Source organism: Papio anubis, chromosome 1 (genome assembly GCF_008728515.1).
Source record: "Papio anubis isolate 15944 chromosome 1, Panubis1.0, whole genome shotgun sequence".
Taxonomy (NCBI): domain Eukaryota; kingdom Metazoa; phylum Chordata; class Mammalia; order Primates; family Cercopithecidae; genus Papio; species Papio anubis.
In genome coordinates, this window is record NC_044976.1 from 107,049,194 (window position 1) to 107,068,238 (window position 19,045).

General features: G+C 41.0%; 1 protein-coding gene across 4 annotated transcripts; it reads right to left on the reverse strand.

Moving 5' to 3' along the window:
* Positions 1 to 408: 408 nt before the first annotated feature.
* On the reverse strand, positions 409 to 16,111 carry HENMT1 (HEN methyltransferase 1). 4 transcript variants are annotated; one of them, XM_009214226.3, is made up of 8 exons: positions 16,035 to 16,111; positions 15,046 to 15,144; positions 12,727 to 12,855; positions 10,856 to 10,968; positions 9,982 to 10,116; positions 3,113 to 3,292; positions 2,301 to 2,478; positions 409 to 1,117 (listed from the first exon to the last, which is right to left on the reverse strand). In XM_009214226.3, the coding sequence occupies exons 2-8, from the start codon at positions 15,064 to 15,066 to the stop codon at positions 692 to 694; spliced, it is 1,182 nt and encodes a 393-aa protein (XP_009212490.1). In that variant the 5' UTR covers positions 15,067 to 15,144; positions 16,035 to 16,111; the 3' UTR covers positions 409 to 691. The 4 variants fall into 4 exon arrangements, with proteins under 4 accessions (XP_009212490.1, XP_003892349.1, XP_009212476.1 ...); XM_003892300.2 differs by having other exon boundaries at positions 15,847 to 16,059; XM_009214212.2 differs by lacking the exon at positions 16,035 to 16,111 and adding an exon at positions 15,892 to 15,987.
* Positions 16,112 to 19,045: the final 2,934 nt, after the last annotated feature.

Here is a 19,045-nt window from a genome sequence, read left to right on the forward strand (position 1 = left end):
ATTTCTGTCCTTGCCCAAATCTCATGTCAATTTGTAATCCCCAGTGTTGGTGGAGCAGGCTGGTGGGAGGTGACTGGGTCACGAGGGCGGATTTCTCCCCTTGCTATTCTTGTTGTTAAACCTGGTTGTTTAGAAGTATGTAGACCTCCCCAAGCTCTCTTCCTCAGGCTCTAGCTATGTAACACGTGCCTGCTTCCCCTTCAAAGGCCTTCCACCAAGACTGGAAGTTTCCTGAGGCCTCCCCAGCTTCCCACATGCTTCCTGTGCAGCCTACAGAGCTGGAAGTCAATTAAACCTCTTTTCTTTATAAATTACCCAGTCTCAGGTAGTTCTTCACAGCAATGTGAGAACAGACTAACAACAATCAACTCATGGCTCTAACACAAAAAAATATAGGTAAGTTCAAAATTAACATATTACCACATCCAACTTTTTTATTCTTGAGAAAACAAAAAAGTCCAAGATCAAAGGAAAGCACCCGTTTTTAGTTAAACCCTAATATCTTTCTCAGGGCTTACTGCAGTCTGGCCATATGTCAAGCAGGTCTGTCCAATGGCTTGGAACACAGACTTTTGCAGTGAAACTTTAAAAACATTACTTGAATTAGGATTACACACACAAAAAAAAAACCTAAATTCTAAGTGAGCACAACTATCAATGAGACCCTGAAATTTCAGGAAATAAACATGGTTCAAAACTCAAACTGTTCATCAAAATAATTATACAGGTCAGTCACCACTGCAGAACCATCACTGCTCAGAGGAATTGAGTCAGCAATGACGGATCTCATCATCTCTTCATTAGCACATAAGCGGTTCAACCTGGGATAAGCAAGGAGTCTCTGCAGAGGTACGAAAAATTTATCTCCAACACAGAAGGGTTTGGGAGAGTTCTCGATCTTGGCCTTCTCAACCTCTGTGAAGACTGGTCCAAAGCATGGGACAGGGGCCTTTGAACCGCCAATGTCTTTGGGCTCATCACCCCGTTCCCCATCCTGTTCCTTCCGCCTTGGCAGGTGGCTCACTCTTAAGCTTTCCACTTGTTGGGATACCTCATTAACCAACACAAGTTTAAAGAATCTTTCCTGCTGTAAGCTTGGGTATGAGGTGGTAAAAACCTGAAGGGAAAAAACAAAACACTTATATGGAAAATACGTGGAAAAATTTTCAAAGCCATCAATAACTTTTTTGCCATGTAAGAATAAATGTACATATTGAAAATATGTCAGATCCTACTAATCGTAAATGCCTCAATTATAATGGGAATCAAATTACTGACACACAGACATTAACTATCTGATTTGCTTTCTAATGCTAATGCCCAATGTCTCCCAGCCAGGTTTCTACCAAGTCACACGAACCCAGTATTTCTACTTGATATTACAGGGGAAAGGGCAAAAAAACGAAAAATGGTTCAGTTAAAAGGGAATATGTGGGTAAATGCAGTGGCTCACACCTGTAATCTCAGCATTTTAGGAAGGTGGGGCAGGAGGACTGCTTGAGGATGGAAGATCAAGACCAGCCTGGGCAACATAGTGAGACCCTGTCTCTACAAAAGAAAAAAAAAATGCTGAGCATGGTGGTGCACGCCTGTAGTCCTAGCTACTTGGGAGGCTCAAGTGGGAGGATCACTTGTGCCCAGGAATTCAAGGTTACAGTGAGCCATGATTGTGCCAGTGCACTCCAGCCTGGATGACAGAACAAGACCCCTAATTAAATAAATTTTTAAAGAGGGGGAGGATGTGTTTCTTCTTCTTCTCTTTAAACAAAAAGGGTCTGAGAAGTTTGTAGGCTCAAAGAGTAATGTCCTAAGCCAAGCTGGGGAGAAACTGCTGCTGGCTTTCCTTTTTACTACTGATAATCCTAACAGATTACAAAAAGAGGTTGCTGAAGTATTGCTTTGAAATATTCTGGGTGTTTTTTTGTAGAGATGGAGATCTCACTATGTTGTCCAGGCTGCACTCGAACTCCTGGGTTCAAGCAATCTTTCTGCCTTGGCCTCCCAAAGTGCTAGGATCACTGGTGTGAGCCACTGTACCCAGCCACTTTGAAGTATTCTAAGACAACCCCAGCAATCATTCCCTTTAACATGCCTTGAAACACACCAAAGGGCCAGGCAGTCTCAAAGGATACCATAGGCTAACTCGGACAGAAGTCATGGGCCTGAAGAATTCTCCTAGGGTGAACCACAAAGCAAGGTCATTTATACTCATCTCTACTTTGGGGATTCTTACTCCCCAAAAAAGTTCACCATCCTAATGTATCGCTAGCCCTGACAGATATCTCACAAAGAATACTCACAGCTTTATAAACATGCTGATCATGCTGCTCTGAAACACATGCTTCTGTTGCCTTTCCTCTGTTTTTCTGGAAGATTCCTATCTGGGTACAGTATCCAACATTTTCAGCTCCAGCTGGTGGTTCCCCAACACCAGTAAACTCCACAGAGTAATCATAGCGATTTGCCACATATAAAGCCCTGAAACCAAAACGAGGACAGCAATCATTTTTCTAAATGTAGAGCTACTGTTAAATAAGGAACCATTTCTGGTCAGCAGTACAACAGAACATGAAAAATACAATTAACATAAATACTTCTAAGTTACAAATTCCTAATTTATTTCTATGAGAAATCAAGGCAAGGATATAGTGTCAGTTTCCAATTTACCCTAAGAATATGGAAGAGGAAAGGAACATCATGGGCAGGCTATAGGGGTGGACAAGGAGACCATAAGGGCTCAACCCAACTATCCATTTGGGTTTGCAACAACACCAGAAAACATGACTAAGCCTCAGGAGATACCCCAGGGAGCGGCATGAGGCTCATTCTCACTGCCCCAAACCTTCCCTCTGTTTTGTTCCTCATCTCCATGCCAGTACTACAGATGCCTTCACATAAAAGATGCCCAGTGACTACACCTCCTCCCTTTCCACACTTGCGCAAATGCAATGGTTCCTTTGTGATCTTATTACCTACTAAGTCACACATTGGAATCAATTTTATTGGAAGAAAGCACAAAACAATTTAGGTAATGTATGTATATCAATATTTATTTCCTAAGATTTTAAACTCCAACAGGATCCCAAATAAACAAAAACCCTTCTGAACTTACCAGGTCTGAAACTCCATTCTGGTCCACTCAAATTTATGATCCGAATCTCTTAAAGTCACTGATGGAAACAGGGGATTGAATTCAGAGTTTGGTGTGCTGATGACAATCATGGATGGAGACAGGTACCCAAATACCACTTCAGGAAATCTGGCCAGATCACCTGAATCCAAATGTTCTATTCTAAAACGGTCAATAAGAAAGACATAATAAAATTTAGCTTCACCTGCACATATTTTTCTAATTGATTTATCAAAAACAATTTCCATCTGTATATCGATTTCTCCCTTCTTTGAATATGTAATAATGCTTACATGACCTAAGAACAATTCTTCAGGCCAGCACAGGGGCTCATGCCTGTAATCCCAACACTTTGGAAGGCCAAGGTGGACAGATCACGCGAGGTCAAGAGTTAAAGACCAGCCTGGCCAACATGATGAAACCCTGTCTCTACTAAAAATACAAAATTTTGCTGGGTGTGGTAGCGCACGCCAGTGATCCCAGCTACTCGGGAGGCTGAGGCAGGAGAATCGCTTGAACCCAGGAGGCAGAGGTTGCAGCAAGCCGAGATTGCACCATTGCTCTCCAGCCTGGGCGACAAGCAAAACTCAGTCAAGAGAGAAAGAGAGAAACAGAGAAAGAGTGTGAGGACACAGAGAGCGTGTGAGGAGAGAGAGAGAGAGAGTGAGGAGAGAGAAAGAGAAAGAGAGAGAGAGACTGAGACTCTTGTCGCCCAGGCTGGAGTGCAATAGCATGATTTCAGCTCACTGCAACCTCCACCTCCTGGGTTCAAGCAATTCTCCTGCCTCAGCCTCCCGAGTACCTGAGATTACAGGCACCCACCACCACCCCTAGCTAATTTTTGTATATTTAGTAGAGATGGGGTTTTATCATGTTGGCCAGGCTAGTCTTCAACTCCTGACCTCAGGTGATCTGCCTACCTCAGCCTCCCAAAGTTCTGGGATTAGAGGCATGAGCCACCACGCCCAGCACAGAGGGAAATTTGTAAAAGCAAAACATACACACACTCTTAAACCTACGACCTACCCAGTAATCCCACTCAAAAGTGAAGTGAAGTTTATCTCTGCACAAAACCTGTATGTGAATGTTTATAATTGTTCTATTCATAATCACTCCAACGGGAAACAATCCAAATATCTTTAAATGGGTAAAGAATGAAAGGTGGAGCTTCCATACAATGGAATACTACTCAGAAATTATGAGGGACCAACTACTGACACACAGAAGAACTTAGATAACTCTCAAAGCCATCACAAAGTGAATGAAGATTGTCTCAAAGGTTACAAACTGTGGCCAGGCGTGGTGGCTCACGCCTGTAATCCCAGCACTTTGGGAGGCCGAGGTGGGTGGATCATGAGGTCAGGAGTTCAAGACCAGCCTGGCCGACATAGTGAAACCCCATCTGTACTCAAAATACAAAAGTTAGCCAGGCGCGGTGGCACGCTCCTGTAATCCCAGCTACTCGGGAGGCTGAGGCTGGAGAATGGCTTGAACCTGGGAGGCAGAGGCTGTGGTGAGCCGAGGTTGCGCCACTGCACTCCATGCACTCCAGCCTGGGCGACAGAGCAAGACTGCATCTCAAAAAAAAAAAAAAAGATTACCAACTATATGATTCTATTGTCATATATTCTCAAAAGGACAAAACTATAGTGATGGAAAATAAAGGAAGATGATGGCAAAGGAGTAGTACAAAATAGGTGTTTGGGGTGATGGGCTGTTCTGTACCCTGACCATAGTGATGGCTACATTAAACTATGTGTGTTCAAATTCACACAACTATACCACCTAAAAATCATCAATTTTACATGTTATTTTTTTAAGTCATTAAAAATAAAGACAAAAAACAAAGTGGGGGTAAATATCTGCTATGTGTATCATATTAACTGGGCTAATTTCCCTAACATAAAAAGAAAGCATATGAATTAGTAAGAAAAATATTAACAATCCAATAAGAAAAATTCATTAAAAAAACACATAGTTCAGAGAAGTGCTCTGAACTCTGGAACAGGTGAAAATGTGATACAGGAAAAATATAAGTTGAAAGTACACTGAGATTACTTTCCCCCTAGCAGGCTGTCAAAGATCAAGTAGGAAACGACAACACTGGAAAAGTCATATGGTGAAGGGGTAGGAAAATAAACCCTCCTACATGAGCAATAGGCATGTGAATCAGTACAACTCCTAAGGAAGGCAGTTTGGCAAGGACTTCTGTGGTGGATGCTGCTAGCTGTCCACCAAATTCTACTCTATTCTTCCTCCATAGGAAGAGTTGTCACAGGCATATGGCTGCCTGTTTACAGGATCCATTTCCAGCCTCCTTTGCAGCCAGGTGTGACCACAAGCCTAAGTTCTCACAAACAGAGGGTGAATGGAAGAGATGTTTTCCCCTTCTGGGTCTTAAAATATTTAGCATACATGCCTCTGTGATTTTCCCCTCTCCTATTAACCAGGAAAATATGTCTGTGACCCAGCTATGACCACAGATAGGTTTAACACTCCAGGGGACGGTAGAACAAGACACAGGAATTTGGTTCCTAGTGACTTCAAGGAGCCAAGTCACTGCCATTCTTAGACTAGTAAGTTATTGGTCCATAATGTGAATGTGAAATGGTGCAGCTGTTACAGAAAACAATATAAAACAGTATGGTAGTTCCTCAAAAAAATTAAAAACAGAATTACCATATGATCCAGCATTTCCATTCTGGATATATACCCAAAATAATTGAAAGCAGAGCACAAATGGATATGTGTATACCATGTTCAGAACAGCGTTTTTTACAATAGCCAAAAAGTTGAAGCAACCCAAGTGTCTATCAACAGATAAATGCATAAACAGCCTATGGTATATACATATACCATGGATGATTCAGCCTTAAGAAGAAGGAATTTCTGACACATGCTACAGCATATGGGTGAACCTTAAAGATATTGTGAGAGGTGGCATAAGCCAGTCACAAAAGTACAAATAATGCCTGATTCCACTGATAGAGACAGAAAATAGAATGGTGGCTACTGGGAGACAGGAACAGGCAGTTTTAACAGGTTGGTAATTGTTTTAGTTTTGCAAGACAAAAAGTTCTGTGGGGATGGTAGTGTGGCAGCATGACAATGCTAATGTATTTAATGCCACTGAACTGTACACTTAAAATGGTTGACATGGAAAATTCTGTTATGTGTATTTTACCACAATAAAAATTAAAATAATAGAAGAGGTACACGGGAAACTGAAACACTAACTTCAAGAAGGACAAACTGGATATATTTAAGTACGAATGATGAGACCAAAATACCTACGAGTAGATTTTCTTATTGCCAGTTGCTGTTCTAAACTTGATATATGGCTCCTTTGTTCTTCATTCAATTTTGTTTCCTATAACTAATATGTTCCAGGCAATAGAAAATACAAAAAAAATACAAAGTAAACTCTCTGCTTTGGAGGAGCAGTACATATTAGTAAAAATTAGAAATCAGGCCAGGCACAGTGGCTCACGCCTGTAATCCCAGCACTTGGGGAGGCCGAAGCAGGCAGACCACATGAGGCCAGGAGTTCGAGATCAGTCTAGCCAACATAGCAAAATCCCATGTCTACTAAAAATACAAAAATTAGCTGGGCGTGGTGGCATGTGCCTGTAATCCCAGCTACTCAGGTGGCTGAGGCAAGAGAATCACTTGAACCTGGGAGGTGGAGGTGGCAGTAAGCCAAGATCGTGCCACCACACTCCAGCCTGGGTGACAGAGCGAGACCCTGTCTCAAAATACATAAATGCATACATACAAACATAAATAAAAATGAGAAATCAACCTGAACACACAACCAGGCAAAATGACCACAGAGCAAGCCCTTTAACTATTAAAAGTCATTAAGAAGCACCTATCTTAGGTTCCTAAATACCAATCCCCATTTAAAGGAAACAGAGCTCCTTTGAGAAATAAGTTATTCCAGGACCAGAGAAGGAAAAGTAGGAGGGAGGCCTGGCACATCTGGGATGTCAGAGAGTACTTACAAAAACGAGACTTATCTCAAGACTCAGGAGCCAGCTCAATGGGGCCCCCACTAGCCAACCCTGGGACAATTTGAATAAGAAAATAAGTGCAGTAATAAATCATAAACCATCAAAAAGTAAAAATTCATGAGTTCACTTACTGATAAATAAATAAGTAAGTGGGGAGAGGGAGGGCTCTTCCTCCTGGTAAAATGCCAAGGGTTGACTGGTAAATGTCTAGAGGTAGTACTGGAATTACAGTAAACATCATTTGCCTCCACTGTCATAAAGATTGGATCAGAAAAGAATCACTGATGATGCTAAATCTAGGGGGAAATACGAATGTGTGACAAAGTATCTACATGGTCTCAATATGTCTCCCTATTAGTTGTGAGAGAAAAAGGCAAAATCAAAACAGTAATTACACAGTGGAGCAAACACCTTGACCGGGGAGCAGGAGAAGGGGAATCAAAATTAATATCATCAAGGAGGGACAGATGGACATTATGTGTTTCAGATGGGAGGCCAAGAGAAAGACCCAAATAACCTCTGTGGCGTTCTGCAGTATTCCAAAGATGCAGAAGCTGAATCTAATCAATGGGAGCCCAAAATAAAAAAATATTCTTATTTAAAAATGGGGGACAGGGGACTGGTTACATAATACCCCTTGCCTTGGAAATAAGCTGAACTGTACATATTTATAGGATGCAGAGTGATAGTTTGATACATGTAGACAATGTGTAATGATCAAGTCACAGTAATGAGGATCTCCATCACCTCAAACATTTATGATTTCTTCATGCTACAAACACTCAAAATCCTCTTCTAGCTCTTTGAAAATACACAACTGTTAACTATATTCACCCTACAGTGCTGTAGAACAATAAAATTTATTCCTCCTATCTAGCTGTAGTTTTGTATCCATTAACCAATCACTCCCTATCCTCTCCTCCTTACTACCCTTCCCAGCCAATAATAATTCTACTCTACACTTAAATTTAAGCTCATTTTTTAGGTTCCCAGATATGAGAACATGTGGTATTTATCTTTCTATGCCTGACTTATTTCACTTAATGCCCTCCAGGTTCATCCATGACAATTTCATTCCCTTTTACAGCTGAATAGTATTCCATTGTGCATATATCCCTTTTTTTTTTTTTTTTTTTTTTTGAGACGGAGTTTTGCTCGTTGCCCAGGCTGGAGTGCAATGGTGCAATCTCAGCTCACTGCAACCTCCACTTCCCAGGTTCAAGTGAGTCTCCTGCCTCAGTCTCCCAAGTAGCTGAGATTACAGGCACCCACCATCATGCCCAGCTAATTGTTTTGTATTTTTCTAGAGATGGGTTTTCACCATGTTGGCCAGGCTGGTCTTGAACTCCTGACCTCAGGTGATCCACCTGCCTCAGCCTCCCAAAGTGCTGGGATTACAGGCGTAAGCCACCACGCCCAGCCTAAATACCACATTTTCTTTATCCATTCATCTACTGAGGGACATTTAGGTAGATTCCATATCCTGGCTACTGTGCTGTAATAAACACTGGGGTGCAGATCTCTCTTCAATATAACTGATTTCTTTCCTTTGGATAAATACCCAGTAGTGGGATTGCTAGATCACATGGCAGTTCTATTTTCAGTTTTTTGAAAAACCTCCACACTGTTTTCCATAACGGCTGTACTAATTTACATTCACACCAATTTATATGAGTTCCCTTTCTCTGCATCCTTGCCAGCATTTATTGTCTTTTTAATAACAGCCATTCTAAATGGGATGAGATATCTCACTATGGTTTTGAGTCGCATTTCCCTGATGATTAGTGATGTTGAACATTTTTTCATCTACTTGTTAACCATCTGTATGTCTTTTGAGAAATGTCTATTCAGGTCCTTTGCCCATTTTTTAATTATTTGGGGTTATTTTTTTGCTGTTGAGATTCTTGTATATTCTAGATATTAATCCCTTGATGAATACTTTGCAAATATTTTCTCCCATTCTACAGGTTCTGTTCACTCTATTCTTTGCTGTGCAGAAACATTTCAGTTTCGTATAGACCCATTTGTGTATTTCTGTTTGTAGCCTGCACTTTTATAGTCTTACTCAAAATCTTTGCCTAGACCAATGTCCTGAAGCATTTCCTGTTTTCTTCTAGTAGTTTTATAGTTTTGGGTCTGCAATTAACTCTTTAATCCATCTTGAGTTGATGTTTGTAACAAGTGAGAGATAGGGGTCTAATTTCACTCTGCATAGGGATATGGAGTTTTCCCAGTACCATTTATCGAAAAGGGTGTCCTTTTGCCAACATATGTTCTTGGTGTCTTTGTTGAAATCAGTTGGCTGTAAATGCATGGATTTATTTCTGGGTTCTCTCTATTCTGTTCCATTGGTCTATGTCTCTGTTTTTATACCAGAACCACGATGTTTTTATTGCTACTGCTTTGTAGTATATTTTCAAGTCAAGTAGTGTGAGGCCTCCAACTTTTAAACTGAATTTTTCAGTAGAGGCAAAGGGCCATGGGTACACCCTTACTTGACTCAGGAAAAAGAAAAAAAACTCTAAAGGGAGATGGAGGAGGGGGAAACAGAAGAGGGAGGGTGCAATGTACAAATTATTTAAAAAGTGAGGAAGATGTTAACATCTGGATAAAGGGGGGTATAGGTATTCTTGGTACTATGTATTTATGGCAATTTTTATCTGTATACTTGAAATTTCTAAGTAAAATGCTGGAAAAGCAGAGTAAAAAGATATTCTCAACCAATGAGCAGTTTTCCTTACAATAATCAAGACCTAAATATTTAGGACACTAAGATCACTGAGACTTATTCAGGTTTTGCAAATGAACAGTTATACAGTATATCAGTTTAAAACTTACAATTCAATACACGTTATCAAGTCAAATCCAAGCAAACGAGAGTCTCTCTCCACGACCGAGCCATGATACAATATGATGGTCAAATTCAGATCCCGAGGTTTCAGAAAATCCCCCATGAAAGGAGCTAACGAATCCCTGCAAAATAATTATTGAAGAAACTTTCTGAATATAATCTATTTGAAAATTCTCACCAGCTACAGAACTCAGATCCTCTGACAATTATCTTCTACCTCTATTGATGTAAGTCTGCCATGGCCTGTTTTCTTTGTCTTGATATATTAAACACCAGGTTATGGGGAAACTTCCTCTCACAGTGGGAAGCTACTGGTCAATGAAAAAAAGATTTTGAATATTTAATATTGTTATATTGTTTTCATTTGTAATACTTTTGGTTTTCCAGCTTACTTTGATTCAGTGATTTTGAGATTTTTGTTCTTTAGAAAAAGAATATTCTTCAAGCAATCTCTGGAAATCTAATGTATATATACTATATGCACAAGAGATAGGAGAAATGCTATGGTTCAAAATGGAGGTGGTGGCCTGGAGCCTTGGCCTCAGTGTTCTGGGGCATTTTAAATTCTCTGCTATAAATTATCATAGTGTCCAGCATTGAAGTGATGAGATTCTGCCATCTGAATTTTAGTTTGCAATGCTTTGAGTATTATAATCATTTAACTGAGGCTATACTTTAAGTTGGTAGCAATAAAATGCAGGTATTTTTAGTGTTATGGCAAAGCCTGATCATTCAGTGAGAAGAAAATCCCTAAAAGCCAATCTTTTAAAACAAGTATAAAATCAACACTTTCTCTAAACTCAATTAATAATGCCATTAGTTTTAGATTAATGCATAATTCTTTCAGAAAGTAGGTATTACCCTCTCCATCGTAATTTATCCTCATTAATATCTACTCCAACAAGCAATTCAATGCATGGATTGACTTTTAGCAGCCTTAAGAGTGAAGTATCACCACATCCCAGGTCTGCAACCTGTAGATGAGACAGAATGTTATTTCAAAGACATTTATAGCCAGAGAAGCATGATCAAAAACTTTTTTTTTGAGGAGGAGAGAGGGGAGTATATATCAGTAATAAAATAATAAAAGTATTATATGGAAGGATCTTTTTGGCAGAAGATTCTACACACACACACACACACACACACACACACACACACACACACAAATTAACCTGAGACTTTATAAGCCCACAGGCAAATTTCTTTTTGATCATATTAAAATAGAAAGGTCCATTCCTATTCCAGAACAACTGTTACTGTCTATATTGAACTAATGAGAAACAATTAGGTACACAGTTTTCCCATTCAGAATCAGAATTTGGAGTCTTATTCTCAGCATATTTCAGCAAACAAAGCTTTCTAAAACTTTGCTTTCACCCCTCACACATTTGTTTGATTAAACAATTACCTCAAACCATCTGAAATTCCATAGTGAACTTTGAGCTGCCAAAAAGCCAATTTTAGATGCTTTACCTGAATACACATGCATAGATGGCTACAAAGACATAAACTAATACCTGCGCCTTTGTGTGCAAATGTAGAAACAGTAGTGGTGCAGTTAAGGGAAACCTTCACACACAGGAATCTTCACTAAGTCTTCAATATTAAGTAGAAAAAGAAAGCTTTCATCTAGAAATTCACCTTACCCGCATCTAATTCACATGCAATTCATTAGTATAGTAACCAGGTATGGATGTATGTATGTAGATTGTATGCAATTATGACTTTCCTCTGAAGTTAACTGAGTAGGCTCATTATGATCCAATTTTCTTTTTGAGACGGGATCTTGCTCTGTTGCCCAGGCTGGAGTGCAGGTGGTAACAGCTCACTGCAGCCTCAATTCCTTGGGCTCAAGGGATCCTCCCACCTCAGCCTCCTGAGTAGCTGGGACTACAGGCACGCACCACCATGCCCAGCTAATTTTATGTTTTGTAGACACAGGGTCTCACTATGGTGCCAGGTTGGTCTCAAGCTATCCACCTGCCTCAGCCTCCCAAAGTGCTGGAATTACAGGTGTAAACCATCGCACTCGGCCCATTATCATCTAATTTTGAAAGAACCACAATAGCTGTGGCTACAATACCAGTTTGCCCGATATTCTAACTAAATGCTCTAGAAATACAGTACCTACAAGATCATATCCAACTACAAAATCTCAAGATTTTCTTCACATTTGAACCTGACAATGCTGAATTCTATCTGAGCCCTGTGTTTCTGGTATCTGCTAAAGGAATCCACCTATGCTTTGTGTTCCAGGAAAGCACTCACCGCAAAGAACCAAAGAACGACCCTCCTCCATAAAACTTAGATAAGATTCCTTGTGTTTCCATTCTTTGCCTCAAATGATTATCATGAATACTTGTCCCCACTGATCAATGGGAAGAAAATTCCTTTTTTAACCATACTTTATTCAAACTTTCCTTCTTCCCCAGGGCCCTGAACTTTAGTCTGAGGAAACAGCCCCCTCCTTAAAGCTCCCCATTCTACTGTCCTTTCAAACCACCCTTTCATCCCACCTCCCTAGTTTCTAGCTTTGTTCACTTCTCCAGTAAAAGAAAAACCTCTTTTGCTTAACTCTTAAGACACTTGCAGATCTTGTGGTTACGGCATTCTCCCTATTGCAGTAATCCCTGTGAAAAGTCTCTCCATACTAATCCATTTGACAAAACACCTCATAAGACTAGTCTACTAGTCTTAATAATTAAATGTTTGGAAAGAGAAATACCTACCTTCTTAGGCTCATGTTGATCCACTAAATTTTTAACGAACTGGTACCGCTGTCTGTATAGTGGAGGTTTAAACTGAATTGCCGTCTCCCTGGGAACTTCTTCAAAATTACCGTCAACCACACTACTGCACTAAAGTTCACAAACAAAAAAAGACAGGTTCTAAATCATGCATGACTTCAGAAATTAAATAAGGGGCAAAGAAAAAAAAACCCTTTATTTCCCCCAATCACTTTGAAAAACACACTGGCCTTCACATATCCCTTGTCCTAAAATCATTAGGTAGGACTGCATTTCCTCCACAGTTCATCTAAGCATCCTCATGCCTTTTATTACGTGAGAATCTGGCTCTATGCTCCCTATAGCTTAGTTTCAGCTGAAGGGAACATTACTAATGAATGTATTCAATGAAAACAATTAGAAGACTCCTAACCACAAGGGACATTTTATGAAGTGAGTTGCCAAAGCCTGTGGTCCAAGTAGGCAGGAGGCTGGAAAATATTTATAATGACTGAAATATATATATATATATATATATAATATATAAAATATAAAATATAAAATACATATATATATATATTTTTTTTTTCTTTCCTTCTCCAAGACAGAGTCTTGCTCTGTCACCCAGGCTGGAGTGCAGTGGCGCGATCTCAGCTCAATGCAACCTCTGCCTCCCTCCAGGTTCAAGCAATTCTCCTGCCTCAGCCTCCCGAGTAGCCGGGATTACATTACAGGCACATGCCACCATGCCTGGCTAATTTTTGTACTTAGTGTTGGGCAGGCTCTTCCTGAACTCCTGACCTTGTGATCCGCCCACCTCCCAAAGTGCTGGGATTATAGGCGTGAGCCACCGCACCTGGCCAACACTCTCTCTTTTTAAGTGAGACCCCTGGCCAACACTCTCTCTTTTTAAGAGAGGTGGAGTCTCACTATGTTGCCCAGGCTAATTTAAAATTCCTAGGCTCAAGCAATCCTCCTGCCTCAGCCTCCTGAGTAGTTGGGCATCTGTAGGAACATTCCACCACGCCAGCAAAAGACTCTCTCCCTGACCAAACTTTAGTCAGGTTCCTCTGAGCCATCTTCTTGAATAGACCTCAAACCTGGCCCCAATCCTATCTTTGGGCTGCCTAACCCAGTTTTAATAAGAATACTTCTAAGTCACTTTAGACAGAATCTTCTACCCCGGCTATCTGATCACCCTATGTGGTCAAATTCTTCATCTTCGCAATGTTCTTATTGCAACAGTCCTCAATAAAGTCAGACTAATTTTTTCTTTACCATGACCCCAAGAAAAAAACAGGATTTATAAGATTAATCTGTAACAGCTGTTACTGTTCCTACACAGCAGTATTATAAAAGTAGTCCAAAGGGTATTTGATATCTGGTGTAGCACTGTTCAATAGATAAATACAAGTAGGCAACTTTCTTGTAGCCCAATAATTGGAATTATAATTGGAATTAGAATATTTAACCCAATATATCGAAAATATAATTTCCATATAAAATCAATATAAAAGTGAGATTTTAGATTCTTGTTTTTCACATTGTCTTCAAAATCCAGTATGCTATATATTTTGTACTTCTGCATCTCAGTTCCAAAAGTTTCATCAGAAATACTTGTCTGTATTCGATTTTAAAACTTTACATTTAAAATATACATTCACGTACCCAAGTTATTCCATACTTTTTTCCAATAATGTAATCAAATATCCATTTTTAAACTTAAAATTAAAAATGAAGTTATGAGACCGGGTGCTCAGCGCTGCAGTGAGCCATGACTGGGCCAGTGCATTCCAGCCTGGGCAACAGAGCAAGACCCTGTCTTTAAAAAAAAAGTTAAAGTTCAGTTCCTCAGTTCCACTAGCCACATTTCAAATGCCCAGTTGCCATGTGTAGCTACTGGACAGCAGGGAGCTACACCCTAGATACTCCCAATGTGGTTTCCAAACCAGTGGCATCTTCACCTAGAAACTTCAGAAACACAAAAGCGTGGGCCTCACCCGTCTTAGACCTCCTTAAACAGAATCTGCAGCTTAACAAAATCCCTGGGTGATCCATATGCATGATCACACTGGGGAAACACTACTTAGAGTGTTTTTAAAATAGATTTTGCTACTTTAACAGCTAGTGATAAAAATAAAAACATTTACTTACATACACCAAGTGTGACTCTTTCATCTATGTATACCCTTGTTTACCTCAACCAACACCCCAGGAAATGCTAGGACCTAAACGTGATCAATTTTGCTTGCAATTATCTCACAATACATCCAGGTGATAATTCTTAAGAGTCAAATACACAGCTAAGAAGGGTGGCATTACCTGTAGATTATTTTCTTCCATTTTGTTTCCAAGTTTTGTTGAAACAAAAATGAAGATTTATCCTTCAGGCTCTATTTGAGACAATCAACACTGACTCAGCTGTAATAAATACAAAACCGTTTTTGTAAAGAGTTGCCTGAAGGAAATAGCTGCTTAGTTCAGTAAGGAAGAAGGAAAGCCTCTTTCTTACTCCTTACTGCAGTATATAATTTAAATAGAACGCTTAAAAGTAAATAATAAATTCACCTCTGGGTACTCAAAAAAGAAAACAAAACAAAACAAAAAAAACCACGAAAGCAGGACTGGAACAGATATTTATACACCGAAGTTCATAGCCGCATTATTCACAGCAGCCAATCTGTGGATTAAATGTGGACTATCATTTAATCCACAGAATGTATCCAGTATTTTTTCAGACATTCGCAAACAGGCTCAGAAAGCGTAACTTTTCACTATCTCAAACCCTACTGAGAGCAAAAACACTCATCCTTTCCCTTTACTATCATTAATAGTTCAATTAGATACAAACGGAGCAATCTTAGGAGTTCTGCCCATTTCATTGCTAAGACCCTCAACTTCAAATTTTTTCAAGAATTTTTCCACGCATCGTCAAAATGAAATTTCGAGGGGGAAAAAAGTGTCCTTGATAAACCAGAGATGCTCCAACATCTGTCCAATTCTCTCACGAACTTGAATTTAAATTTTGGTTCTCTATTGCACATGTGTCTCCAACAACTAGACTTTAGTCTCGAATCTAGGCAACATGTTAGTCACCAACTTGTATTACGAAACCCTGCTCACTGAAGCCAACGCTTCTGTCTTTGTAATGGCCGTCGCTTCCATCACCTTGCGGTAAGAAACATGCCCAACCGAAAAAGCAAAGCTCGGCGCCGTGCCGCCGGCGTCCTCAACTCAGAGCCGCCCTGACGCCTGCGCACGCGCGTCCTTGCTGCGTGACGCTACCGCCGCGGCTACGCCGGCGCCCACACCTGCGCCTGGGCTTCCTCGCGGGGCTCGCCAACCTCGTGCGCTCTCACGGTCGGCCTTGGGCCCCGGGCGTCTCATGGTGCGCCGAGCTCTGTCCCTCTAGGCTCTCGGCTCCGAGGCGTCGGTTTTGCGTCTGGTAACGGCCGCTGTGGCGTATGCCCGGAAGCCATTTTCAAGGTCCTCGTCCGCACCTTGGCGGCGAGGACCCCTGCGCCCGCCGCGCCGTTGACCCCGCTAGCGTGCGGCTGCGACCCGGCACGGTACGGCAGCTATTGGCGGAGGCCCCCGACTCCGAGCATGTCCGCAGACCGCGAGCCGAGAGGCGGCTTGGGCGGCTGTTGGGTTCGTGGCGCTTCCGAAGCGTGGCAAAGGCCTAAAAACGGTCTCGGCCAGCGGAAGGCGGCAAGAGGAGGAGCAAGGCTCCACGCGAGGCGGCCGGCGGATGGAGTCCCAGTCAGCCTCCGCTTTGATCCCAGAGCAGTCCACGGGAGCCTTAAAGGAATGTAGCTGGGTGAAGTTGGCCCAGTGATACCTGCGCTCAGAAAAACGTTCTTTCCGCTCCCAACGCCCCGTCCACCACCCCCGCCACCCGACCCCCGAAATAGTTTTACCCGAGTGTTGTGGATAGAACTGTCAGATCTCTTAGAAAAGTTACTGTATCCTGCCATCCTTCCCTCTGGAGACGCTACTTAATATATATAAGTACTTTATTACCTGTGTGTGATGGAAGAGTATTAGGGGGGTGAGGAGAGGGACGAAGCTGCCTTCTTTAGGGAAAAAAGATTGACATATTTTAAAAGATGCAAAAGCTGATGTTTTTACGACTGAATTAATAGCCTATTAATATGCCATAAATGATATATTGGAACTGTATTTTCAAACATTTAACACCTACTATGAGCAAAGCACTATGCTAACAGCTTAAGGGTAACACAGTGATAAATTACACCAATCTTATTTTTGGTATTTGGGAGTCTAGTGTCATGGGTAAAGAAGTATATAACTAACAATAAGCTTCAAAAATTCAATTGTAAGGTCCGGCTTGGTCGCTGCCGCCTGTAATCCCAGCACTTTGGGAGGCAGGCGGATCACTTGAGCCCAGGAGTGTGAGACCCCGTCTCCCAAAAAAAAAGAAATTAGCTGGGCATGGTGGCGCCTGCCTGTGGTCCCAACTATTTGGGAGGCCGAGGCCAGAGGATCACTTTAACCCAGGAGTCCGAGGCTGCAGTGAGCTATGATTGCACCACTGCACTCCAGTCTGGGCGACAGAACCAGACCATGCCTCAAAAGAAAAAAAACTCAATGATAATTTCACATTACAGTTTGAGAGATTCCTGTTGACTTGGGGAAACTAGTTTTAGCAGACTGTCTTCATTAAAGGAGTGTACACCTTATTACAGTATATAATTTAAAAGAGAACGTTTGAGGGTAAGTAATAATTTCGCTTCTGGGTATGTACTCAAAGCAGGAATTCAAACAGGTATTTGTACACCAAAGTTCGTAACAGCATTATTCACAGTAGCCAAAATGTGGAAACAACCCGAATGTCCATTAAAGGATGAATGAATAAGCAAAATGTGATATAAACTTATGATGGAATATTCAGCCTTTATTTTTCCAATCACAGAGTTTCAGGAAAATCAACCTTTAAAAGGAGTAAAATTCTAACATTTGCTGCCACATGGATGAATCTTGACATTATGCTGAGTGATATAATCAGTCACAGAAGGACAAATATTGCATGATTCAGTTTATATGAGGTACCTAGAGTGGTCAAATTCATAGAGACAAAGTAGAATGGTGGTTTCTACGGGCTGGGAGAAGGAGGGAATTGAGAGTTGTTTAATGGGTGATGGAAAATTTTGTAGATAGGATGGTTGCGCTGAATGCCACTGAACTTAAAAATTGTTAAGATGGCTTTATGTATATTTACCACAGTTTCAAAAGTTTAAAGGAAAATTTAAAAGCCATTAAATTATGTATACAGCATTCCTGGAACGAGGGTTTTTGCCTCACCTGCTGGTCAATCCATTTATCAACTTGAACTCCTCAGGTCCAGTTCCCTCTCCAAATTTGCCTATTTCATCATTCTCCTGGCCTCCTACTCTTATTACAGTCTGAAAAATCATCCTTGGCTCTATCCACTTCTGTCCTTCCCACACTTGGACAATCACCAAATTTTGACCTCTTCAAGCTGTCATCTACCATCTGTTCCTTCCCACAGCTAATAGCTTAGCCTTTGTCGTCTTATTTTGTCATTATAACTCATCTTTCCTTCATACACCAGGTAAGTCCTACTGAGTTACAGACCGTGTAATGTCTTTTTAGAGTGGATTTTAAGTCAAATAGGCCTTAAATCCTGATTTTACTATTCCTGCATAACCTTTGGAAGTTGACATCCTCTCTGAGTGGTAGGGGTTTTTTTAAAGTTGAAAAATGAGAGTTAAACGATGACTTACTTGGTAAATGTGTAGAGTATTTATTATGGATCAAGCACTGGTTTGAATTAAAAAGATAGATAAAGATGCTTTCGTATCTTTTACAGTCCAGCAGGTGTAGGTATCTGGCACACCATAGGTAATCAAGAGTTATCCTGGACTGAGTGAGGTCGCTTATGACTGTAATCCCAGCAGTTTGGGAGGCTGAGGCAGGAGGATGGCTTGAGGCTAGGAGTTCAAGACCAGCCTGGGCAACATAGTGAGACCTGTCTCTACAAAGAAAAAAAACATTATCTGGCTGTGCTGGCAGGTAGGTGCCTGTACTCCTAGGTACCCAGGAGGCTGAGGCAGGAGGATCGCTTGAGCCTGGGAGTTTGAGGCTGCAGTGAGCTGTGATCATGCCACTGTGCTCCCGCCTGGGCAACAGAGTGAGACCCTGTCTTAAAAAAAAAAAAAAAAAATTTATTTCAAAATTTAAATTTTTTTTTTTTTTTTTTTTTGAGACAGAGTCTTTTTTTGTCACCCAGGCTGGAGTGCAGTGGCTCAATCTCGGCTCACTGCAACCTCCACTTCCC